The sequence below is a fragment of the Peromyscus californicus genome, unplaced genomic scaffold (assembly GCF_007827085.1).
Source record: "Peromyscus californicus insignis strain IS unplaced genomic scaffold, ASM782708v3 Scaffold_7__1_contigs__length_154581171, whole genome shotgun sequence".
Lineage (NCBI taxonomy): Eukaryota > Metazoa > Chordata > Mammalia > Rodentia > Cricetidae > Peromyscus > Peromyscus californicus.
The window spans coordinates 11780135-11806247 of record NW_026294595.1 but is presented as its reverse complement, the minus strand read 5'-3'; the positions used below and the strand labels follow the sequence as shown (position 1 = coordinate 11806247).

The 26113-nt window shown below is 56.0% G+C and overlaps 1 protein-coding gene across 2 annotated transcripts in view; it reads left to right on the top strand.

Annotated features, from left to right (window-relative positions):
* The window catches only part of Rxra (retinoid X receptor alpha), a 195246-nt gene that overhangs the window by 96877 nt on the left and 72256 nt on the right, over positions 1 to 26113 (top strand). The window contains exon 1 of one of the 2 annotated variants that reach the window (XM_052723428.1): positions 7163 to 7268. The exons of the other annotated variant lie outside the window; for it this stretch is intronic. Within the exon in view, the coding sequence (XP_052579388.1) occupies positions 7241 to 7268 (28 nt within the window). The 5' untranslated portion in view covers positions 7163 to 7240. Of the gene's footprint in view, positions 1 to 7162; positions 7269 to 26113 lie in introns of those variants that run through there. 2 annotated transcript variants of the gene reach the window in all.

The following is a 26113-nucleotide window of genomic DNA, read 5'->3' as shown; positions in this document are numbered from 1 at the left end:
TACTGCTCCAGTGCCATGAATGTCACCATGCTTCTGTCATGCCTCTGCCATGATGATAATGGACTAACCCTCTGAAACTGTAAGCAATCCCCCAATTAAATGTTTTCTTTGGTCATGATGTCTCTTCACAGGAACAGAACAGTGACTAAGACACTCAGAAAAAATAAAAACCAAAAAAACCAAAAAATAGCATCCATACTGTCTCAAAAGCTAAACATCCCTCCAATAACAACAAAATTCCAAACAACCACTAACAGTGCATAGCCAGGGGAGGAGAACTGTCAGGGTGCACAGCACTGGCAGAGCTGGGCTCTTTCCCTGCTCTGCTGCTGTGGAAGGGGGATGAGAGCCTTGGCTTCCATTCCTGAATGTCCAGAGCCTTCCAGTTGTTAAAGCTATAGGCCAAGAAGCTGGAATGTTAGGATTCCTTCTAGATCAAGATTCCTTCGAAATCTGTTACTACAGGGGTACATCAGGTGGTTCTGAGGCAAGTGCATACTAACCAAGGTCTGGGCTTCCCAATCAGCTTCAAACAGGGTGTGATCCCTCTGCCTGATTCATGTCTTCCATACCAAGGACACTTATGGATGGTGTTGGTTGCTGAGCCCCTGAGCAGCCCACAGGCCTAAGGCCATTTCCCTTCTGTATCCCTCTCTTTGCCTTTTCTGGGCTTCTATCACCCTGGGGAAGGACTCCAAGAGGCTAGGAGTAGGAGAAGCAGGCGTCCTAGGAGGCCAGACTCAACCAGGTAGGGTGTAGTGACGGGCCCCATGTGTGACGTGACGTAAGACCAGTGCTACCCCTCAGCTTCTTAGTGATGCTCTGGGCAGTACAGACCCGTCTTGGGGGTATTTCCTTGTTTCAGGGAGGCTCTGAGGCCTGGGGCTAAGCTTTCAGGCCTGCTGACTGCAGGCATCTGTCTGGCCTTCTCCGGGTGACCTCATTTCCAGGACAGCCCCTTCTTGTGTCTCAGTTCAGAAGAGGCTCTTTTGGGGGAAGGGGACCCTTATTAGAGAGACAAACAAAGGCCAATTGTCACCATGAGCTGGTAATTCATCAGCTAGGGACTGGGCTCCCCCAGGGATTGTGGCTGTCTTGTCTTTTGGGACTCAAGATGAGGGGCTAGTCTAGGGGCCCAGGATGAAGTAGGATGGGGGTAAAGCCACCTTCTCTCAGAGACTGTCTCAGTGGCAGGCCATTGGCTGCTCTCCAAAGCAAACCCCTGAAGTCTTTATGAGTAAATGAACCTTTGTCTCAGAGGGACCTAGATCTTGAGGCAGGGGTTGGGGGATGGGGCACGGCTGTACTGATAGATAAATTGAGGCCCAGGGGTGGAAAATCTTTTTTTTTTGGGGGGGGGGTCTAAGTGGAGAAGGACTGTGATATAGGGACTGGAAATGCCTCCCTCAGGCCCCTTCAAAACAATGCCCCTGTGTCCCTCCATGAGCTAAGTGCTGGGATATTGTCTGGTGGGGAACATGGAGAGCTATGGATTGCAAGCCTGCCTACAGTGCGTTTAAAAACATGGATGTGTGTGTGTGTGTGTGTGTGTGTGTGTGTGTGTGTGTGTGTACAGGCATGTGTATATTGGTGAGTGGGTGTGGCCAGCAGACTGTTGTGGGTGTCAAATGGAAGCTGGGCTTTCAGGTAAAATGTGGAGTGGCCAGTGTAGATGAGGTGTGGGGCAGCCTTTCCTCCTCAGCTAGCCTGAGGAGGGTTGGCTGTGGGTAGGGCTGGTGTGCAGGAGGAAGATGACTCAGGGAGGGAGGGAGAGGGCAGGCCTCGTGAGTTTTGCTAGGAGTCTGGACTTCATCCCCAGGGCAAAGGGAACTGGAAAGGGGGTTAAAGCTGGGTAAACTGGGTGGGGGTAGAAGTACTGCTTGCTCTGGGCTGGGCAGAGGCTGGCAACAGCCTGACGAGTAGGAGGTAAAGTGTGGGCCGTCAGGGTCTTCATTCCTATTCTGGAGGCCTGCAGTTGGTCCCAGACCTCCAGAGGCAGGATGGCAGCTTCCCTAGGCTGAGCTGCAGCCTGGAGCCCGGCCAGGACTCCTCTCCTGGGCCACATGAGCCAACACTGGCTGGATGATGTGTGCAGGGGTGTGTCTTTGCCTCATTTGTTGGTTGGAGGGCTGGGCAAGGGAGAGCAGCATTTTAAGTACGGTTTCTCCTGCTGTAAGCCCCGAGGAAAAGCACCCGGCAAACTCCAGGGTTACTTTACCCATTCTTCAATGCAAAAATAACGCCTCTTTATGGCGCTATCAATAACCGCTTGCCTCTCCTGCTGCCACAGTGGCCACATACATAATATTTAAACCACATTGGTGGATGACAGAGACAGACGGATATTTTTAATCCCAACAGACTATTACGGTTCATATCATGTCTGTCAAATAAATATTATGAATCATTTCCCGTTATCTTTATGGGGGCAAGTTGGCGACATCAGGGGATTGGGCAGGGAGTCTTTTCTCTGAATATTTATCCAGTTCGTATGTATATGTATGTGAACAGGAAATTTATGGAGCAATTGTCGATAATAAATGCCCCGATAAAACACATTATCTCTTTGCTTGATGGGTTACATGTGGAGAGGGGTAGGGTGCAGGAGGCAGGGAGAGTATGCTGCCTGGACTCAGGTGAGGTTGGGATCCTGTCCTAGGCTGGGAGTCTCCTTTGGTATTCTCAGCTCCTGTGATGTGTTAGTATCTACTGTCCGTGGTCATCAGCTCATTTTCAGCCAAGAAGTCCTCGGTGATTCATTGATCATGTCCTCTTATCTTACAGAGGAAGAGAACGAAGTTCACACAGGGTCTTTGTCCCAGGGCTACGGTAGAGTTGGTGGTTTTGGCCTCTTCCTCCTGGTACCTCCCCCGGGACCCTGTTCTCCAAGTCCATCAACTGTCCTTTCTCTCTGGTCTCCAGTCTTCCCTGCGATCTCCTGCCCTGTCTTTCTGACCCACACCCTGTGAGACGGCAGGTGCTGTGGTTCCCTGGATGGAGGTGTGTGAGACCAGCAGTCTTCTGGAGACTTTTCAGGAAATCTGGCCACTGGCTGGTGCCCATGGCACTGGGTCCACTGTGGGACCCAGAGTCAATTTCTGCTGCATCGGCCTCAATCAATGTCTCTACCTACGAAATAGGGCTCTCTCATCTACCCCTGTCCCTCCACTTTTCCCCAGCACCCCTAAAACTGCTTAACTTGGCATTGGGTTTGGATTCTCTGGAGGCTCCTGAATCTCACATGTTCTTGCTCAGAGCTGCCCCCTAATCCTGTTCTCTGCACAGAGGTCCTGATTGTAAGCATTCCTTATCTGTCTCCCCCTGTGCTTCTCCACTGCTGCTGACAGACATAAGGGTCCCTCTGGGACTGAAGACATTTCCCCCCCAAGGCCCTGATCCAGAGGCACCACTGTCCTCTGTGGCCACCAATCAGGACAGACAGGAGTCCAAGTGGGGCCAAACAGCTTTTCCTCTTACCCTCTGGAAAGACAGGCCTGGAGAGGGGGTTGAGTCTGGACCCTTGGGCTAGTCACAGCTCCATACGGCCTTGCCTCTCTGAGCTTCGCCTAACATCATCCAGCTTGGCTCACAGTCACTCCAAACTGAGCCACTGGGGAGGTGACCAAGGGACTCTGTAGGTCAGGGTGTTGGGAGTTCAGAAGTGGGTCCAGCAGAATGCTAAGCTCCTAGTCTACCTTGTTGAGGGTTGGGCACCCCAGCCCCCTGCTATCTACCACTAGTCCAGGATTTGAACTTCCTGATCAAGAATATTCCACTGGGAATGGGATGGGGACAGGCCAGTTCCCCTTGCGTCCCAGGAACTGCTGGGCCCCAGATGTCTGTCTGATGTAGCCTCAGGGTGCCCAGCAACACTGGCCTTTCAAAACTCCATTCACTAGGCAATCTCTAGACTGTTTACAAGGTTGAGCCGAAGCAGTGTGAGAAAAGGGCCAAGATACCTTCAAAAGCATCCTTCATGGAGTTTAAAAAAAAAAAAAAAACAAACCCTCAAACAAACCAAACAAAGGGCTCTCAGGTTGTAGGCATAGCAGAGGGGTGCTATCACAGAAGCTCTGGGCTGCTGAAGCACGTGATACAAGGGCCAGGGTGGTTTTTCCCATGGTCAGCCTGGTCCTGACTACCCTGAGACAGCCACTGTCTCTGGCAGTTTCGTGTGGGTTCACTCCCACCGAAGAGCCCCGAGTTGAGGGAAAGGCAGAGTACAGTGGCTGCAGAAAGAACACGCAGCCTGCTTATGTTTCCGTCCCAGAGCTGGAGGGTCTGAGGTAGGGCCTCCCTCCAGTACCTACCTGCCCTTTGTTCTGGGGACCCGTCTGTGTCCCTGTCCTGTACTGGAAAGATAAGGCTCAGAGCTGCTCAGCCTCTGTGACTGCTGAGGCTGGATGTGAGACTGGACTGGATTAGTAGGGTTTGGACCCCGCCACCCACTGTCCACCCATATCCTGGAGCGATCAGGCTTCTTAGAAGCAGGTACTACCTCTGGAACCTTCCACTGTCTCTGTCCCCAACTAAAGTCCCCCACATGGAAACTTGCCTGTTCAGGCCTCTCTGTCTCCCAGCACTCACAGCTCTCCACAGCAAGGGGTAAGGCTGGGGGAGAGCTGGGATGAGTCGGGCTGGCCATCATCAGGAGGTGACCTCAGATTCCATTGCCAGCCTTGGGGCCTTCTGGCTGAGCTTTCCCACAACTGACCCGAGTGGTGTGGACTGACGGCAGGCTGGCTTTTAGCCTCTTCCTACCTCTAGGCCACGGCCATGCCAGCCCTTCCACCTGGGTGTGTCATCCTGACTCAACCGGACAAACATGTCCCTTCTTCATGGCACAGCTCAAGGACCAGCCATCAGGAAAGCACCAGAGCCCCTGGCTGGCTGGGCCTTGTCCTCCCTTCCCTACTGATGGTGCTTTGGTTCTGGCCTGCACTGCTCTAGCCTGAACGACGGTGTGGCCACTCTTGCCTGTGAGTCTTCCCTATCTTGTGACAAAATACCTGTCACTTGCCAAGCCCTCCTCCTGGCCTAATAGTCTCTGTACTGCCTGGCTAGTCATTCCATGGACCCAGTGGGGGGGGGGGGATTGTCTGCACTTTGCAGATCAGGGAACGGAGGGCAAGAGCGGAGTGGCTTGGCTAGGCTGAGATAGCTGGGAGGCAGAGCTGGGGTCTGCCCTTGCCTTCCCCTGTCTTGACTACACCTTGCCTGAGAACTCAGAGGCAAGTCTTCAGTGTGGACTCTGATGACGTTTGTCGACAGCATGAAGGGTCCACAATATTAGAGAACAGGGACCACTAAAATTTCTCTATCCCCACCCCCACCTTTCCTCACCCTCTCTGTTCCGAGACCCAGTGTGGCAGGCTGTCTGCAGCCCAGAGACTCCACTGGCCATGGTAGAAGGGCAGTGCTTTATTGCTGACCACCAAGTGTGGCCCTGGGGTTCTAAGAACAGGTCTCTGGCCTTGCTGGGGAGTTAGCTCTACCCACTCACAGCCTGCCAGAGGATTCTCAAAATGGCCCCATGAAGGAAGGAGTCTGGGGGCTTTTCCCCCTGGTCAAGGTGCACCACCAGAAGAAGCACCGCAAGTTGTGTGCCACACTGAGGGAACCACCCTGATGGGACAGGCCTGGGAAAGGGGCCTGGTTTGTAGCACAACCCAAGGCATTTAGTGCCCTTACTCGGCCCTTTCTTCTCTCCGGCCCTGTATGGACAGGTTCCCCAGATTCCATAGGAGCACCAGGGATGGCCTTGCTCTGGGACAGGTCTGTGGGCCTTCTGGGATGCTGTGAAGAAGCATGTTTAGGAGGGTCCCACAACCGTTCCTCTTTACACAGAAGGGAAAGTGCAGTTCTGGAGGGTGGCAGTAGTGCACCCAGGCAGGGCTTTCCTTTTTGTCTTGAGGGGTGGTGCTCTCTTTGGGCAGCACCCACTCTGTGCAGTCTGTGGACTTTGGTAAGCCCCTCTGCCAGGGCCTCCACGCTGGATGTTGGTCTGGCAGGCACCAGCTGGGAGTGGAGGGAGGCGGGACTGCCGGTTGCCTGGCTTGGCTCAGGGACACACTGCGCTTAGGGAGGCTGGCTTGGCTCTGCTCAGGTAGCTCACACCCAAATACGAATTCCAGCCGCCCAAGACGGCGGGCGGGTTGCGGAGGAGGCCCAGGCTCTCCCTGGGTAGGAGTGCTTCCTTTCGTTTTTAAACAAACAAATCATGAATTTAAAAGTCAGGGCAGAGAGCTGCCCAAGGTATAAAAATAGCGTGGGGCCACTGGGCGATGTCCGAAGCCGACAGCAGCGCCTCTCGAACCCCGCACCTCAGAGGAGGGCGGGGGCTGTCGGGGTAACAGGGGTATGCGGAGCCCCCACTATCCCCTCCCCCCGCCCCCAGTCTGGCGTTTGGTCGGACACCACTGTCCTCTTTGGGCCTCCCGCGTGTAAGTGGGAAGGGACTGGGGCGTCCCCTTGCCTAGCTGCTTGCCTCTGGCTCACCGCCCCACCCCGGCCTCAGTTTCCCTATGTGTCTGTCGGGGTGCACTGGGGCCTTGGCTCTGCTATAGGGAGTCCTGCCAGACCAGGGTCCCCGAGCGGCCACGGCCGGCCTCTTTGTGTGTCCGCGCAGACAATGGCCCGGCCGCTGAGCTCTCCTCCCGGCCCCGCTCTCCTCCTCCACCTTGGGCCGCGGGGATTTTGGGCAGCCGGGGAGGGAAGGCTGCTTCAGCCCGCCGCCCCGCCCTCCTCCCACGCCGCCGCCCCACGGCTCCCGGGAACCCCTGGCAGACGCAAACTTGCAAGTTTGCAGGACGCTCACAACTCGGGGCCGGGAGGCGAGCGCCGGGCGGCGGTGGTGGTGGTGGCGGCGGCGGCGGCGGCGGCGGGCGGGGCGCGCACCGGCTGCGGGCGGGGCGAGTGGCGGCGGCGGCGGCGCTGCGCCGAGTCCGCGCCCGTCGCGGGCCCCCCGCCGCTCCCCCCGCTGCAGGCCGGGCCGGAGCGGGTCGCGGGCGCGCGGCGGAGGCGCGGGTGGCGGGCGCGCGCGCGAGGCGCGCGCAGGCACAAGTAGTTTACATTGTTGGGCGACTTTTGCAACAACTCGCCGCGCCGCGGCCTCCGCGCGCCGCCGCCGCCGCTGCCGCCGCCGGCTCCCCGCCGCCCGGGCCCGGGCCGGCCGCGCCGGGGGCCGCTGCGCTGCCGCCCCGCTGCTGCGCCGCCGGCCGGGCATGAGTTAGTCGCAGACATGGACACCAAACATTTCCTGCCGCTCGGTGAGTGCCGGCCGCGGCGGCGCGGGCGAGGGAGGGGGCCGGGGCCGGCGGGGCGGGGGCGCGTGCGCAGCGCGCGTGGGGGGTCCGGCCCGGCCCGCTGGGCCCCGCGCCGTGGCGGTACCGAGAGTTGGCGCGCCGGGCCCGGGGGAGGCGAGTGGGCACAGGGCAACTTTTCCCGGGCCCGGGCGCGCGGCGGGAGAGGACGAGGGCGCCGGGCCTCTTGACTTGTCGGGGAGCGGGAGTGGGCGGCGGGGCTGGGGCGAGCGGCAGGTTCGCTCGGGACGTGGAGAGGGTCCCTCACAGTGCGCCTGGCGCGTCCGCGGAACCCTGGGGCGCCCAGCCCCAGCCGCCCAGGAACCGGACCACGCCGGAGGAGCAACTTCTGCGCTCGCTGGAGGGCTCCGGGCCTCCCTGGCACTGGGATGGGGGCGACGCGCTGGGCTCCGGGAGGCCACTGCTCCTCCGGGCTCGTCGGGCCCCTGTTTGGAGCAGGCCGCTTGCCCCTGGGTGTCTCTTTGCCCAGGACCGAGTCGTGAGATCTTGCTGTTCCCCGACAGCAGCCCAAACCTAGGTGGGCACGGTCACCCAGGGGCCTCTGGTCAGGAGCATCAAATCCAGAACTGGGGCCCCACGCTTTGGCACCTCTAGTTGTTCTCCGTGGTATTTAAGGGGAGGACAGCCCATCGGCAGAAGAGTCCGTTTTCTTGTCCTGCTGCCCTCCGGCCCGCAGCTCGCAGCTGCAGACAGCCTGCCAACTCCGGGAGTAGAACCAAGCTGGGTCGGAGCCCCCCACCCATTGCTCTCGCTGGGGTTTTGGAAGCCAGAGGGAAGCAATGTAGAGAGACTTTATAAATGAGCTCTGGGAAGGATATTAATTTGGTGGTGAGGACAGCAGCTAGGCTGTCAGGCTGGTGAAGAATTTGTGCTGAATGGAAATCAGGACAGCTGATTATGGACGAAGCTCCCCGATGATCATTGCCTCTTTGCCTGTGCATCCTCTATGAGGCTTGGGGTGCAGATTGGCTACCCTGAGGGGTGATCAGAACCCAGTATGGTTTACAGGACTTTTGGTGATTTGGGGAGGTGGCACCCCTTTGACCCCAGTCTTCTTACAGCTCACAGACAGGTCTGCTGCAGAGTGACTTGGGTAGAGTGTTCCAAGTTTGTTAAAGCCTCAGACACTCCGTCCTTATGAGTAGTGATGGAGACCATGGTGGGCTCAGCTGAGCTTGAGTGTCTGTCTTCCGGGCTGTAACTCCTGTCCATGTTGCAGTTGAGAAACTGGCTGGGAGAGGCGGCACTTAAAGACTACAAATGATGGATTTGGCATTGGAGCCCCCTGCCAAAGTCCACCGACAGGAAAGCTGTGTTACTGTAGCTTGTTGCTGTGGGGTCTGATGTGGGGTTAATGGGGCTCCTGAGATACCTCTTTCTCCTCCACCCAGGCCTTCATGTGCACAGAGCAGGGTCCTTCAGAACAGGAATGCTTCGCTCAGTCTCTAGCCCCTGACATGGCTAGGGACTGGCAGTACTTGGGCTAGGTCTTGGGATGGGAAGCAACACCCCAGGAGAGACAGAGCCCATTCTAGAAGTTGACACATACAGAACTGGGAAGGAGGTTGCAGGGTGACTGGAGTCTCCATGAAGAGGAGTTGTGTCTCAGAGCTGCTGTCCCCCCACAAGGAGACCCCGGGAGTCTTGGGTTCACAGAGTGGTGGCTCTGAGGACCAGCTTGTGGCCTCCCAGGCAGCCCATGCCCTAAGGCTGAGTGGTGAGTCCTGGGCTCTGATTACATTTTATTTTTTACTAAGCTTGTGACCAGCTCTGAAGTCCAGTACAGTTGAAGGTCCATTTAAGCGGCTACTTGCCTAAGCCCTTTTGTCAACACAGCCTAATCCCTCCTGGGGGCTGAGTGTCAGAGGATCTGGCTCATCCAGGGTCCCCACTGACTGCTTCGGTCTGACTTGGAGTGGTTAGGAAGGTTTGGCCATCATTTTAACTGCCCTGCCACTTTTGGGGTCTGGGACTGAGGGCTCTTCCCAGCCTGCACTGTGTGGGGTTTGGTAGTTCAGGTAGCCTCCAAGCCTCTGTCCACTGAGTTGATCCGTATGGGACAGATCTGAGAAGAAAGGGAAGCTGGGGAATTTGCCCCAGGCAGCCCCTGTTTCCTGGCTTTGCTGCCCAGGGCTGGCCTTCCTCCATGCCGGTCAGGGAGTGGGGTAAGGACTGGCTTCAGCCTGGATGGTGGGACTGAAAGGCTGAGCCTGCAGAGTCCAAAGGTCCCAAGACTGCACTGACCCTCTCAGCTGTTAGTGGCCCATTTGTTTGTGAGGGTAACAGGTTTCCAGAAGCAGGGCTCTAGGCCTCCAACCACTCTGTTGTGGGGTGCTTGGGGACCTAGTGAACTTGCGGTCTGCTTGAGGGGGCTTTTAGTAACATCAGAGCCCTTGTGACCCAAAATAGAGCACATTCCGGGCGTCCCGAAATAACAGGGTCACATGACTCTCAGGAGGCTGGGCTTGGAGTCCAGCTTGGGCCTGAGGAGGCCCCCAGCAGCCTACTGATTTGGGCATTTGTTTTGGGAAACTCTGGAGGGGACCCTGATATTGACTGAGGAAGTGTTAGGGCGAGAAAAAATGACCCCTTGACGGTGGTCTGACTGTGGGGGTGGCCTTGCCTGCCTGTGTTCGTCTTTGGGCTGGCACTGACTATTGTGCCTGGCACAGCGTTTGTCTCAGATGTGGGCTCAGAAAGCTAGGCCCACAGGACAGACTGACTGAGGGTGGGGAGCTCTCCACACAGCCCCGGTCTGCACTGCTCAGAGTCTGTGGGATGTGCGGGGTGTAGAGTTGAGTCGGCAGCTCGGTCACATGGGCCAGCTGCTGTGGGCTGCCTCCCAGGTCCAGGGCTGCCAGGCCCCAGGCGGTTCTTCCAGCTGTGCATGCCTTTCAGGGCCAGGACTGGGTGCACCTCCTCAGAGAGGACCCTCTGATAGCCATGCTAGTGCCCTGTCCCATCTGTGCCATGACTGTTTTGGACCCCTGCCCCACCCTCATGCCTTCCTTTAGGAAAGGAAGAGGTCCAGAGGGTTTGTCACTCTGTGGTCATTGTAGGGGTGCTCAGGCCTGTGTCCCTCCACCCAAGGGCTAGCCATGCATACCCAAAGGGGCTCCAGTATCCACATGTGTGGACAGAACCAAGCTGCATAGAATGTGGTATGAGAGAGTCTTGGGTCCACCAGTCAGTGAGGTTGCCTGGGGCTTCCTATCTTTAGTGGTATGGGGTCTCACTATGTTGCAGCATGTTAGGGCCAGGGTCTTTGTGGTGAGTGAGGCCTGGCTCTGCAGAGAATTGGGCTGGTGGACCTGGCTCAGCTGTCTCAAGACTGTAGGCCTCATAGATGGCCTAGGGCCAGGACAAGCCAAGACCTGCCTTCCTTCCGTGCTCCTTACGCCTAAAGCTTGTGGGTCAGGCAGGGCCTGGAGGTATCAGATTGGCCGGTGAGTTTTCATGGGAACTGGCCATCAGCTGGGCCAGAGAGGAGGGCAGGAGTCCTGGCTCTTGAGTGTAGGTGTCTGGATTGTGGGCTGGGAGTGTGATCACCTTCCAAACCTTTATCCCAATGTTATTTTTAAACAAAATTTAAAAATTACATTTATTTATGTGTGTATGTATGCCTGTGTGTGTGTGTGTGTGTGTGTGTGTACACTTGCAGGCACACATGCACAGCATTTGTATGGAGGTCAGAGGATAGTTTTGGGGAGTTGCTTCTTTCCTTTTACCACCATGTAGGTCTTAGGGATCGAACTCAGTCTTTGGTAACAAGTACCTTACCCACTAAGTCACCTCACCAGTCCCCAGTGCTTTTAAAATAGGCTGGTTGGTTTCAATGCTGGGGAAGGTGTGGAGGAGATGGACTGTCCACCTGCCCATGGGCCCGAGCATGTCCTTGCTATAAGGTATACTTGTTCCTTCCTTGACCCTCCTCCTTTCCATTCAGACTCTCTTCCATGGCCATGCCCTCCCTCACAGACACAGAGAGCCCTGAAGGACAGATGCATCTGTACAATTGATACCAGCCACCTGCATCTGTAAAATGGACGCATTCTTTGTTTGTCAAGGCTGTTGGGCACATAGCCTGTTTTGTGTCCTAGGCTGGTTGGGAGTTCACAGAGCTCTTTTTGTGGGGTGTGTCTCTTTCTTTCCTAAAGTGAGGCCTGTATCCAGGGCCTCTGCCTTGATCAGGATAGGGCCAGGTCACCAGTGTTGAGCCCAAACCATCCTGAGACTCCCCTGTGCCGTGGGGTATGGGAACAGAGGTGAAAAGTTGGCACCAAGGGAACACAGATGCAAGATGCAGCCCCTTGGCTGGGAGTCCTCTGCCTAGGTTTCCATTCCCTTGCTAGACTCCCTTGACAGACCCCAGCTGCTGCATGACTCTCCCCAAGGCTCAGCGAGTCTACTGGAGCGAAGAACTGCGCGTGAGCACACCCACCCGAGTCTGGTGCGCGAGATGTTCTGAGCAGTCGTGCCCCAGCGCCTCACAGACAGGGAAATTGCACCCTAGAGTTACAAAGCAATTGTCTAGCTCAGCAGCTGAATGAGCGTGAAACGGAGCAGAAAGCAGCTAAATAAAATTGGCCCAGGACGTGTGGGGAGCGGCCTGGGTGTGCACAGATACATACACACCCCCTCACACTTACCTGGTGCTGCCTTCCACCCCACCATGAGGCAGCAAGCCGGTGCTGCAGGCCTCCCAGGGCCTCCTAAACTTCCCACGGATCTGGGGGCCCTGGCTGCTTTCTCACAGCCTCGGCACTTTTAAATCTCTCCCGTCCTGTTCAGGACCTGCCCACCTGGAGAGGGTGCTGATAGGTATCCACTGGGTGCCTGCTGTGTACTGGTTCTTAATTCAGACCTCGTGGGTGGATCAGGGGCAACCTCACTTAGTGAATGGGAGCTCCAGGTCTGTTTGCCTTGGTACTTTAGCGTCATGTCTCTGTGAGGTTCTCGGCTCTGCAAATTGATTTCCCAGACAGGCCCAGCCCTGATCTTCAGCTGGGCCAAAACTTGTTCTTAAACTCGTTCGGGTCCTGTTCCGTCAGCATCTCAAGAAGCTGCCTGCAAGAGTGGGGTCCATGCCCAGTCTGGTTCCCCAGGGGCCCTGCTCCTCTCTCTGTTTCCACCTCTACGCTGAGTGGCTGTTTTGGCTTTTGACTGAGGTCTCAGGTCTGAGGTCTCACTGTGATGGCTGTGGATCCTTGAGCCTTGGGAGGCTTACCCTCCTTCCTCAAGACCTATTGGAGAGTGGAGACTCCTTGATTGCCTCTCTGAGAGTATCTGGAAGTTACCAGACTCCACTGGGCTAGTGAAGGCTGGGGGTGGGAGGCAGCAAGAGATACCTTCTACCTGAAGACCCAGTGGCTTGGCTACTCGGCCTCACCTTGCCAGGCTCAAATTGTCTGCCAGCAGGATCCATAGGGGCCTGTGGCAGGGGACCAGAGGAGGGCAGCTCCACTGTGTCCTCACGGCAGGGCAAGGACTTGGTTATATCTGCAGACCCTGTCTAGAGCACACACACACACACACACACACACACACACACGAATGCACATATGTATGCACACACATGTGCACTGTGACCTGGCCTTTAGGAATCCAGCAGCATTGTGCCGAGTCCTTCCTGAGGAGGCCTCAGGCCTGCTGATGGCCTCTGTCCCCATGTAAGTAGGGAGTACCTGCTGGGCACAGCCTCCCTGTCCTTTAGCACATGGAGAGGCTGGCAGAGATGGGATGCATGACAAGAACAGCCAGACCAAAGGCCCAAAGGCAGGACTGAATGCGAGAGTCATGGTGAGAGGTGGTGCTATGTGAGCTTAGGTTGGAGCAAGCATGGGGACATGTAGAGCCAGCTCAGGCCGCCTGCGTGTGCAGGGGTACGTTGGAGGTGGTGGGCTGGGGCTAAGGTGAAGCTAAGTATCTCCTCTCTGGCTATGGAGCCCTTGATTTGGCCCCTCCTCACAGTGTCTCGGCTGGGGAGGGGCCTCCCAGGAACTTCCTGGAGGCTTAGGCTGGCCCCTGGCCTGGCCTGTGGGGTCTTCACCTTTCCTGGCCAGTGGCCCTGCTTAGGATGATTGAGGAGAGGACCCCCTTCTTGCCCATTCCTTGTAGTTTACCCACTTCCTGCATTTATGCCTTTGGCCTGTTCTTGGGGAAGTCCCTTAACCCATTAACCAATATATCCCAAGGCCTGGGGCTTGTGATGTCAGGGAGTGTCCTCAGGGTCTTCCAGAAAGGTGAGTGAACAGTATGATGGTCATAAATTTATGCCTTGGCCTGGGAGGACAGGCAGGCCCGGTGTAATGGCTGATGCTAGGGACCAGGTCGGCTTTGGGCAAGACTGCTCTGTGGGATCAGAGTAGGGACCCTGAGGGCCATGGTGAAGAAGAGGCTTCAGGGCCCGGCACTGGGACTCCGGGATCTCTCTGGGGGAGAGATCGGCACTGAAGCCCTAGGTGTGCCTACTCTTTCTTGCCCAAGTTCAAGTCTGCCCTTCATGATGACCGGCCATGTTCCAGAGGCAAGTTCTGTTAGCTAGGTTAGAGACTCTGGGGAGCTAAAGGCCCAATGTCTGTCTTCTGTGGAGACCAGAGCCTGCCCTAGCCTCCCTGCATCTCTGCTGGCCCATTGGCCAGACCCAAGTCTCCCCAGCCGGCATCCTGGAGCCCAGGGCTGGTGCTGATGCCTGTCAGCGGAGGCTATAGCATCCTGAGCAGGAGGGGAGGGGAGTATGCTAGGCTGGGTCTAGACCGTGTGTGTGTGTGTGTGTGTGTGTGTGTGTAAATCCTGCAGTGCTCGTGGATAAGCCCTGCGGAGTTCAAAGCCACTGGGTGTGCGCGGGCTGTAATGAGGTTACTGATTCAACTGGCTTCCTGGTGCTGTGGCCCAGAGCGCAGGAGGCTGGGAAGCCCCGTGAGGGATCTAAGTATCCCATAATTGACCAATTTAGCTTAAGTGTCCGTGCTGGCCCCGGGCAGAGGTCAGGCGGTGACAGTCCAGGTGGCTGGAGTAGCTGCTTGCAGGCTCAGGAGGTGCTTCATTTGTCCAGGGCCTCTGAAGTGGAGCCCTAGGTGGCTGACCTGGGCTTCAGGAGCTTGGTGGCCTCCCCTTCCCGTTGTCTACAGGCTTGCTGGCTTCCCACATGGCTACCCTCTGTGTTTTTGCCTTGGACCATGCAAAGGGTGGCATCGAGCTCCCTGGGTTTCAGATTTGACTTCAAACTAGTTGCTTCTTGCCTGCCGTCATTCTGCTTCCCTTGGGAGGGGGGTGCTATGGGATGGGATTCCAGGTCTGGCTGGTAGAGTGCATGCTTAGCCGGAGTGACTCCTGAGTGGCCAGCTTTGATCCTGTGTCTCGTTCTGAGACTTCCCGAGGGTAGGGCCAAGCGTGTATTGCCCAACTTGGGCTGATGGAATTGGCCTCTGGCTTTGCTGGGGTTGGAAGATGCCCAGTGCTCTAGAAAGGGCTGGCAGGGCCATGTAACCTCATTCTTTGGAAAGCCAAGGGCCTGATGTCTAGATGCTTTACCGGACAGGTGCTCCCCAGACAGCACTAGGCACCATGCAGCGTGGGTCAGTGACAGCATAAGCTATTCCATCAGCTCAGGGTCCCCGTGGTGGGCCATGAGGCGAGACAGAGAGGTGGGGCTCCGCACCGAAGGCGCCCCTGCAGGGACCCCGGTAGAGTGTCCTTCCTTCAGACTCCTGATGTCTGCTGCGTGCCCTTTGTCATCTAGCTGTGGCAGAATGGGCTTTTAGAGATGTTGCAACTGCTCCTAGTTTGTTTGTTTGTTTGTTTTTGGGGGGTCCTCCTGAGTGTCTGATTCTGCCCTGCCCAGGTTCTCTCTCCCCAGCTGTCTCTGTCTTCCTAAGCAGCTCCTTTTCTCCCTCTGGGCCTCGGCCTCCCTAAGGCCCCTGACAGCTGGAGGCCTCTGCCTTTCCCTTCTGACATCTTGGCTTTGCTCTTCTGGGTTGGTGGCCATTCAGTCATGTGGCACATCTGGGGACTAGGTCCTCAGGAATGACTGTGTTCCCTTCCCTAGCTTCAGGGGACAGGAATCAGATTGGGGTGTCCCTGGGGCCCAGGAAGCCATGGGCTCTTAGGCAGCCATTGGTGGTGGAATTGGACTTGGCTCTGGATTTCAACTAGGAGTGTTAGAGAAGACACTTTGAGGGTAAGGAACATGCATTGTAGAGATTGTGGTTCTTAAGAAAGGGGTGGGGAAGGGCAGGGGCATGGGGCCTACCGATGAATGGGTCAGTCCCTTGTCAGCGACCGTTGATAAGTTTAAGGTGCCTGGGAAATCAAGGATGCTTCGTGGAAGTGTGACAGTTAGGTTTTGAATCACAATTACAGGTTTGCTAGATAGACTGTGGAGTTAAAGCAGACCTTCTCCAGAGAGCGATGGCTCCAGCTGAGGCTCTAGGGATGGGATGCCCAGGTGGTTATGACCATAGGTCTTCCCCTGAAGGGTTTCGAAAGGATCCAGCTGCCTAGCCAGGCCTCTCTGGCCTATCTCTTGCTAGCTGGGTCACAGGTGTGTGCTGTGGAAACCATGTGTGTGTGTGTGTGGGGGGGGGGGGTGGCTGGCTCATGTGGGAATGATTAACTGTGTGGGGTTGAGGCTGAGCCCAGGCCTGGTGGGGATGTGGTGGCCACAGAGGCCCTCTTAGCTGCTCCCCTGATGACCCGATGTTCAGTCTCTCCTCTGATTCTCAAGACTTCCTGGGTGTGGAATATGACCCTGCTGGCCCACTGTGGGTCGTTGCCCACTGGAGGATGCTAGCTTTAGGGTTGGTGGCCCTCTTCAGGCCCATCCTGGATGGAACAGTAGGGGTTCCCCCTACACCCGGTCATTCTTCACATTTCCGGTCCATCCCCATTCGTGTTCCCAGGGGGCATTTTGGTGTCATCTGCCCTGGAGACTACAAGAAGTACTGGCCCTGTCCCTCTTTGCTGGCTGGAGGACAGTTCTGATTGGGACCAGAGTCCAGGGGAGGTGGCAGGGCCACTCCCACTCACCCTACTCTGGACTTTCTGCCTAGGATCAAGGTTGAGGAGGGTTGGGGAGGTGGGGACCTTAGTCACTGGATACCAGGGCCAAGAGGGGCAGAGCTTCCTTCTCTCCTGGACTCCCTGGTCATGATGACAGGGCACATGCCACCACTTGGTGTTGGGACCCTGGGGACCTGGCCTAGAAAGGCTGGGTGATGTGGTCTCCGGGCCCTGCAGCTTCTTGGGGGCTGCTATTCCTCACTCCCAGCTGCATGTACTTTCTGACTCAAGACTAACTCTCTTCCTTAGTTGGTTTCCTTGGGTGGACACCCAGCTTTCATGGAGGTGGGAAGTACATGCTTGTGCTGTCCTCCAGGATTCTTGGCAGTTTCGGGCAGAATTGGGCTCAGCCTTTCCCCCAGGGCCCAGTACCTGAGTCTTTCTGCACAGGCTGGCTCTGCATGCCATGACCTTCAGGGCAGGTGGTTCCTGAGCAGAATCTCCAGTGCTACGTATCACAAACACTTCAGGGTGTTTGTGGAATGAGTTAATGCCCTCTGCAGAGCCCCTACCCCAGAGTTAGCACGGTGTCTTCCCTGGCTTCCGGGGCAGATTTCTTTGATGTTGTCATTCCTGAGTCTGACAGCAGTGTGCTTTGCCCTGTCGTGATCAGCTTTAAGACTTCTGGGTGTCCCTTGGCCTCCAACAGTTATGTTCCTGACCACAGCACGAGTGGGTGCAGTTTCAGAACTTCAACCCAGAGAGAACTTAGATGGGCCGCTTTCTTGTAGCTCAGCCTGCTGAGTGCCAGTCTTGCAAGGGACTAGGGAGCCCACAGAGGATCTCCCTGGGGTGCACAGGCAAGGCCTCCCTCTAGCTGCCAGGCTGTGGGGAGACACGAAGGTGCAGGCACATGGCATCCTGGGAAAGTCTGGGATTCCAGCAGGATATAGAGATGCAGAGTGGGAGAGCATGTGCTCAGGAGGAGCTCTGGAGAGGCCAGGGACAAGCTGCGTGGTCACAGACCTGTGTAGGGGCGTTGGCCAGGGAGAGCATGTGGTCAAGTCTAAGTGAGTGAGGGCAGAAGGCCAGAGATAGGTCAGAGGTCACTGGGGTCTGAATGATCGGCATCTCTTGAGCCTGTGGAGGGGATATGTGGTGAAGGATCTGCTCCAATACAAGGGGCAACTGCCAAGGCGGGTACTAGTAGATGGGGGGTGGTTACTAGACAAGAAGTAGGGGAGGCCAGGGAAGGACTGAGGAGGGATGAGGATGCTGCTGTGAGCCAGATTTTGTTTTGTTGTTTTGTTGTTTTTTGTTTTTCGAGACAGGGTTTCTCTGTGTAGCTTTGCACCTTTCCTGGAACTTGCTTTGTAGACCAGGCTGGTCTCAAACTCACAGAGATCCGCCTGCCTCTGCCTCCCGAGTGCTGGGATTAAAGGCGTGTGCCACCACCGCCCGGCAGGAACCATGAGCCAGATTTTGGATGGACTCTATCCCATCTGTATCCTAGACTTATGCTCCCTTCTGAGTGTCATGGACTCTGCCTTGATGGTTCTGTATAGCTCCAAGGCAGTGCTTGGACCAAGGCTAAGCCACCTCAAGCAAGGTGGGTCCCAGGTCTGGCATGAGTAAGAGGGGAGGTGGTCACGGCTTTGTCTTGGGGTGTTGTTGGGTGCCTGGACCCATTAACAGGAATTGTGGTTCTGGCTACTTCATCTGCACAGCACTACCTGTGGTGTTTGGACTGCTGGAGAAGTTTGACTGGCTGGATGAGGCATGCACATGATGATATGGCCTACAGAAACTTTGTGACTCAGGATGTTCTTTTTAACTGCATGTTCTTCCTGCCCCTGATGGCCCAGGTGAGGAGGGCTGGCCTGCTCCATACCTCATGAGTCTCCATGAGGCCAGTCTGGTCTGAGAGGCAGAGCTGTGGGCATTGGCACCTTCCCTAGCTGGCCTGGCCAGTGTTATCCACAAGGCCTCTCTGGGAAGATGTTTGGGGTATAGCTACATCCAGGCTGCTGACCTGGTTGGCTCATTCCGGCTCCCCATGACTGTGTGTGTTGTGGTTTATAAGGGAGAATTTTGTAGTGTTTCAGGACCTTCTTGTGTCCGATATAATCTCTGTCCACCTGGCTGCAGGACATGAAGACCACTTCCGGCTCCTGGGTCAGACTCCGGCCCAGCTGACACCTTTGGTTTCTCTGACCCAGGCTGACACCTTCCAGGTCATAGGGTCATGGGACAGGTCACTGTGCCACCCTTGGGTAACGCACTGGTGGGTGGTGTGTACCCGTTATGCATCTGGTTCTTGAAGCTGCGGCTGGCCAGCTGGTATTGGCATGCTGATGTCATGGCCTCCCTGCCTGCAGTGGCTTGGGAACTTATCTACTTGTGGATAGTTATTGTGTCTCCCGTGCCAGGCGGCTGGACACGCAGTCACTCATGGGGCAGAGGAGAGGACAGCTGCTGGGCCCACGTGGCCCTGGACATGCCTGATAAGCTGTGACGTCATTATCAGAGGGGGCTGCGTAGTCCTTACCTTTGGCCATGATTCCAGCCTTGCCTGACGGAGACCCCGGGAGACAACGCACCTGCCAGGACTTGGGGGTGAAGTGGTGTGGGAGCTGGTCTTTGGGGGGACCTTATCCCCTCCTAGGGCTCAGGTTCCACCAGGACTCTTGAAATGGCCTCTCTCCCGGAGACCCCTCCGCCCCTCCTGGCTGCCGGCCTGCTGGCCACCTCCCCACCCCAGGTTTCCCTGGCTGCCTTCCTGAGAACAACACCGTGATTGTTGTCACTGTTGTGGTCCGCCTCCTGCTGCGGCCTTTTCACTTGGTGTGGGAACCTGGGGACTGAGGGACCTAGGTCGTCGGCCAGTGGGCATCCGAGCAGGGCTGGCAGTAAGCACATGAGGCTGGCCCTTGATACCTGGGGGACTGGAGGACTGAAGGCCCTTTTGTCCTCAGTCCCCACTTGTCTCACTCGTGGGGACGTGCCTAGCCAGCCTCCTGGCCAGCTTGTAGGGTCTACAGCCTGCAGCCCCCTTGGCAGAAAGCTTGGACCTGCTTGGATCTAGGCCACGCTGGCCACCTCAGACTTTCCCCTGGGCTCGTAGAGCCCAGACCACTGTGAGCACAGGCGCTCCTGCTTGTTTGTGTGACTGGGTGCTGGCAAAGTGTGAGCGAGGAAGTCTTCATGTGTGTACCTATGCGGGTGGATGGACTTGTGCTATTGTGTGCATCTGAGTCCTGGTGTGAAGGTCCTGTGTGCACCATGTCTGCGTGTGTGTGAGGTGCTGCATGTCATCCACATATGAGTATGTATGGCCACGTGTGTGTTTGCCTGTGTTCATGTGTAGGTTCTGTGTATTAGCTACATTGAGTGTATGTGGCTATGCATGTGTGACTGTGTATGCGTTTGTGTCTATTAATGGAGTTCTGTGTATCATCTATATGTGAGTATGCATGATGTGTCCATATGTGAAGTTCTGTCTGTTAGCCGCATGTGAGTGTGATTGATGGCTATGTATGTGTGTCTGTATGTGCACTTGTGTTCATGTATGAGGTTCTGTGTATTATCCACATGTAAGTGTGCCTAGCCATGTGTGTGTGTGTTGTGTGTGTCTGCATATGTGTGTCCATGCCTGAGGTTCTAGGTATTGTCCACATGTAAGTGTGCATGGCTATGTGTGAGCTTGTATCTCTGTGTCTATGCATGAAATTCTGTGTATATCTACCTGTGAATGTGCATGGCATGTGTGCATGTGTCTGTACACTGTGCCTGTACATGAGCTTCTGTGTGTTATCCACCTGTGAGTATGCATACTTGTTCATGTGGGACATTCTGTGTGTTGTCCATGTGAAGAGTGTGCATGGCCATATGTAAGCTTGTGTCTGTGTACATACCTGTGTTATACATGAGGTTTGGTCTGTTGGCCATGTGTGAGCCTGCACGGCTGCATGTGTGTCTGTGCACACTTGTGTGCATGTATGAAGTTAATGTATTGCCTGTATATATGGCCCTATATGAGCGTGTCTATGTGCATTCCCACATCCATGTGTGAGATTCTGCGTAGTGCCCACATGTGAGTGTGCATGACCATGCGTGAGTGTGTATCTATATGTGACTGTGTTCACGTATGAGGTTCGTGAATTGTCCATGTGTATATCTGTATGCACACCTGTGTCCATGTATGGGGACTTGTCATGTTTTATATTCCACTGTCCCCAGGCCCAGACCACAACAGGTATCACTAGTCATCCACAGCACTTAAACTTCCTTTCTGAGGCACCCTAGGCACTTCCTACCAGCCTCTGAGTGTTGACCCAGGAGGTGCTTGGTGCTGTCGGGGAGAGGGCAGTGTGCCAGCTAAGGTCCAGTGACTGTCTCTGCTTTCTAGCTTTGTCTCCAAGGGAGGTCTGTGCCCCAGGGGACGTAGTTAGTAGGGCCTAAAGCCAGGGCCAGCTGTGCACACTTTAGTGTAAAGGAGCCCGGCGTGAATGCTGGCAAGGCTCAGCAGGGAAGGGTAGGAAGGAAGGCTTCCTCTCATTGTGTGATGAGGAAATCAGGTCTGAGAGCTGCAGGCAGCCTGGGCGGGTGGGGGAGCCAAGGGCTAGGCGGCCTGTGCTCTCCGGTGCCTTGCTTTCAACTGTCCACTTTAGGCAAAATGGGCACATTTGCAGATGGGGAGCGGAGCAGGGCTGACTTGGATTGCAGCTCCTGCCATAGTGGGTTCCAGCAGGGTAGGGTACAGTGTGGTATATCTCCTCCCTTCCCATGCCTGAAGCCAGAGGGGGAGACAGAGAAGTCCTGCAGCTGGTTAGCTGCTGAGCTAGAATTTGAATCCAGGACCTCAGAACTCCCCTTTTCAACACTTCCTGCTGGGTCTCTGGCGCCTGGTTAGCCTGGTGTCAGCAGCAGGGGGGGTGGGGGGGAACGCCTTGCATCTGGGAGGTACTGGAGCCAGCCTGCCTTGCTAGCCAAGGAGATACCCTGTTTCCTTCACAAACAACTGGGGCCGGTCAGAGCAATTTTATTTTTATTTCCTATTTTTACTTCCTCGTGGGCTCTTTTCAGCAACTCTGGGTTAGATGGGCCCCACCCTCCAGTCTCCACCCGGCTTCCTGGCCCAAGCCTCAAACTCTGGACAGGAGCTCACATGCATGTCTGTGCAGCCTGGGAACAGCACCCCCTGCTTCTGGCTTGTCCACACCTGGTGCTGGGGAGGGGGTGACTCCTTCCCTTCTTATAATCTGGGAGCAGCAGTGGGTGGTGGCAGGTGTATACCTTAGTGTCTGACTCAGTTTCCCTGCTCACCTCTTTGGCTCTTGCTAGAGGTGTATGCCCTTGGCAGGGTGGGGCATGGACTTTGGGTGCAAATATATTGGCAGTGTGCCCTGCTGAGACCCGGCTGAGCAGGGTGTAGTGAGGGCGGTATCGAGCTGTGCTGTGGCTTGTGTAGATTTTGCTGCCCTGGCCCTGGCCCAGCCCACAGTGTGTATTCTGTGTTAGAGGTCTGCAAAGCTCATCCTGGGGTGGGAGGTCTCACCTGTTGGCTGTCATTTCAGCAGAGCCAGGACTTATATTGGTGACTGGTGGACATGGGATCCTGAACTTAGTTAGCTCAGGCTAGGGACAGCCAGGCTACCGTGACCCCCAGGCCTGGGCAGGGCTATGTTTTCATGGATGTCTGGGTTCACTGAGTTCCCTCAGTGTCAGCCTGCTAAGCCTTCCCACCTCTTAAGAGTTCTGGGAGAGAGTTGCCTCATTCACTGGAGGACCAGGCTCGGAGAGGTGTCCCTGAGCCCTGAAGCTGCTTAGCTTATGGCCAGGGTGGTGACCTCCGCAGAAAGGTGGCTGGAGTTGACTATCTCTGTGCACTAGGCCACCCCTCAGGCTTGGGGGGTTTGGCTGGTAGGAGCAGGACTCCTCTAGCTCCCCTTCTAGTCCTCTTGCCCTGACTGACTTGCTGCTGGCGCAGGTGGTTGGAGTAGCTTCTCTTCAGTGTGAACCACATGGGAGACAGGGCTGTGGTGGTGCTCCCAGGACCTGCATGTGTGGGTGCTGGGGTTTTCAGGTAATCCTTTGATTAGAGGCCAGGAAACAGAACCTCACAGTGTGTGTGTGTGTGTGTGTGTGTGTGTGTGTGTGTGTGTGTGTGTACTTTCTTAGGCCCATCAGCTTACAGATTTCCATGTGGCTGCCCATGGAAAGTGCCCAGGGCTCAGGCATTTGGCCTGTGGAGTTGAGGGCGCCCCTAGGGCTGGGCAGCATTTACCCCTAGGCAGTGTGTGTGTCCTAGGTGGTATGTGAGCCCTGGGCATCATGGGAGCCATCAGCAGCATGGGAACCCTGGGCAGACTATGTGTCTTGGGCAGTTTGTACACCCAGCTAGCATATCTCCCTCTCTGAGTCTCTGCTTTCTCATCTCTCTGTTTGTGGGGCCATGGCTCTCACTTCTGGAGTGGTCCTAAGAGTTACTGAGGTAGGGCTTATTGCTTGGTTCTGGCCCTGAAGGAGTGATGGATGAGGGTCTCTCAGAATGGCAGAGTCCTAGTCCCAGGGGTTGGGATGAGAGTTGCTCATGGGCCAGCAGACTGGGATGAGAACATTCACTATGGGACTGGAGAAGGTGGTCAGATATGCTGATCTGCCTCTGGGGAAGAAATATTTCTCTGGAAGGGGCATCTGGGATGGCTGCTTTTAGAACCATCCTCGAGTGCAGGGGTTCCCAGGGCTACGAAGGGAGACTTACTGGTTGTAGCCCCAACAGGGACTTGGGAATAAATCCATTGTCCCAGCCCTACTGGTCTTTTTAGTGACTGGAGGAGATACTTGTCCAGCAGGGTCCTCATGCTTCAGGATCCATCCTCACTAGCACTGTACTGAGCACAGCCTTGAGCTGGAGTGTTCCACACTGGGTTTCTTCCTCCTGACTGTGGGAAAGAGTGCTTCCTCCCTCAGGTAGCAGCCAGGAGTGAGTTCAGCAGATGTGATGTATCTGGTGCCTCAAGCTCTCTGGCCTTTGTGTCCCACAAATGTGTGACATACAGACGTAGAACCGCCTCTGTGCCAAGGCTGGCTGCTGAGCCCAAGTGCCTAATGCCTGTGCCCTGAGCATTCCCATCTCTGGGCCTTTGTTCATGCCCTCCCTCTGGTTGGTGGCTTCCCTGTTCCTTGTGCTTCGTGCTCTCATCCCTAGGGGCTTAGATTCAGTATCTTTGGAAGCTGCCTGGCCTGAGCCCCGTCTCTACCCTCATGAGTTCATTGCATGTGGATTAGTGGAGACCTAGCCTGTCTGGAGTCTACAACATAAATATGGACAAGTCAACCCCCCTACTCGTCTCCAGGCCTCAGTTTTCCTATCCCTTTCTGTGTGAGAGTGTCTATCCTGGGTTTATAGGGGGAGGGGAGCTAGCTTTTACAGCCTGTGTGGACTGGTATCAGCTAGGCTTCGTGCTCTCTCTTGGGGTTCAGCTTCCTGCCTCAACGCCTGCCGCTCTCCGGAAGGGGCTGTGATTGGGGTCCGCCCCGTGTGCCTGACTCAGCAGCCACAGGGTGGGGGAAACCGGAGGTTTCTTGTCTAACCCCAATCCAGGCTCCCTCCCACAGCTCAGATTCCTCTTATGAAGGTGGGTGTGGACTCCTCGGTTCCTAGAAGAACGGGGTAGGGCTAAATCCCAGGTTTTAGACTCCTCCTGGGTCCCTGTGGATGTGTGCCAGACTCTGCCGCTCTCCTTGGTGCCCTCCAGCCTCTGTCTGACAGGTGTCCACTTGTATACCACCTCCACCAAGCAGCCCTGCTGGGTTAGGTGCCTCCCACCCCCATGACTCCTGTGCTTTCAGGGGCTCGGTGTTGGGCCAAGGCCTGGTATGAACCCTGACTGCCAGAGGGAGTGGATGTGGTCTTTGCTTCCTGGGAGTCTGGGCCTTGTGGATGCGTCTCAGCTGAACAGAGGTGCCTAGAGAGAGTTGAGGTTGGAATTTTGAGACCCTGCCTGCATAGCTGCCTGGATGGCTTGTTCTTGAACTGCTTCCTGGTGAGCTCTAGACCAGTGGTGGTTGAGAAGACAGAGTGGGTGTGCCCACTGGCTGTAACCTTAGTGGGGCCTTAGTGTCCTCAGCTGGCAGATGCTGGTGCGGTCTGACATCTCCAGGAGACAGGTCTCCAGTGAGGTTACAGCGGCTTGGGAGGACAGTTCTAGTGATCCTGAGCATTGCTGGGATGATGCCAGTAACCCAGCTGTGTAGGGCTCATGCCTCCCTTGCTGGCTGGCAGTGATGTGTCTGACTGGCTGCCTACACTTTGTGCCCAGCTCCGGGCCTGCGTGGAGCTGGACAAGGCCATAGGTTTGGTGGGTTGGTTCCACTGACCTGGCAGCTGCCTAGCCTCTCTCCCTGGTGTTCGCTCAGTAGTGGGCAGTGTTCACCGTCAGGCACTTGTGGAACCTGCCTGAGGAGGGTTCTCATGAGACCTCAGGAGCCTGGGGAGGCTGAATCGGGACAGCAAAGGGTAGAGGAGGGGGCAGCTGGGCCTGGCTAAGACCCTTCTGTCTGACCCTTCCTGTTTGCTTGATTAGCCGAGTGGACAGAGGGGCAGCTGGAGGTGGTATGAGACCTGACTGTGTGACCTAGGCTTTGCTCACGGCCTCGAGGGAGGCCACACACTATTATGGATCTGCCAGGTGGGTGCTGGGGATCTTTAGCCTGTACCCACGACAGTGTGTGTCAGTAGTGTGGGGAATGGGCAGAGGAAGGGTTAAGAAGCCCAGGCAAGTAATAATGTCTCTAATTTCCCCGTGTGATTTAATAAAAATGTAAATCTCTGGGTGGACGGCCGCACCGCCACAGTGTTGACCGAGATGAATTGCGTGCGCTCAGTGGTCAGCCTGCCTTTGTCTCTGCACTCCCAGCAGACTGGTGCTTCCTGCTGTCCAGGAGGCTGGACACTGAGGGACAGACACATTCCTCCCTCCACCTCCCGGGCCGAATGGGCAGTAGGAACACCTGGGTGTCTGTTGAGGAGGGCTGCAGAGGAGCTCTGGGTGGCCTGGCTGGACAGACCACCCTTTGTGTCACCCGTCCGTCACCTCCTGGAGGAGCAGTGACTAGTCTGGCATGGCTTGGAGCCTGCACTGAGCTTGGTCAAGTCCTGGTAGGTAGAGGGGTCACTGGCCACTGGGGCCAGGGAAGGTCTTCCTCACCTGTCACCCCAGGGTGACATTTGAGCAGAGGGTGTAGGATGAGAAGGAGTAGGCATGTGGGGATGGAGAGGAAATGCCTTCCAGATTGAGCAGCAGTGTGTGCAAAGGCCCTGAGGTGGGGGCTCACTGGTCCTGGGGGAAAGGACAGAGAATGAGGGGCTGGTAGGCAGCAGAGCCAGGTCGGGTGTTGCAGGGTGCCAAATGGGTTCTGTCTGTAGAATCTGGTGGGTCCTGGTGAGAAAGGGCCCAATGACAGGAAGGAGTCCAGAGGGTGTGGGGGTGTGGCAACTGTGTTTTGGGGCTGGTGGACTGCAGTGATGTGTAAGGTCTTGTGCTTGGGGTGTAGACTATAGACAGTTGGGGCCTGCTGATGGTGCATTTATGGGGACATGGATGGGAGGATGTCAAGGGTGCGGGCTGGAGCATGGCTGCTCTGAGTGGGAGAGCAATGCATTTTTGACAGTTTTTAGGGAGACTTGGAGGTTTCCTGGGAGGTAGAACTTGGGTGTCTGTGGTCAGGTGGGACATTTTAGTGACCTGACTGGGAGATTAAAGTGGACACTGGCGTTGTAGTATGGT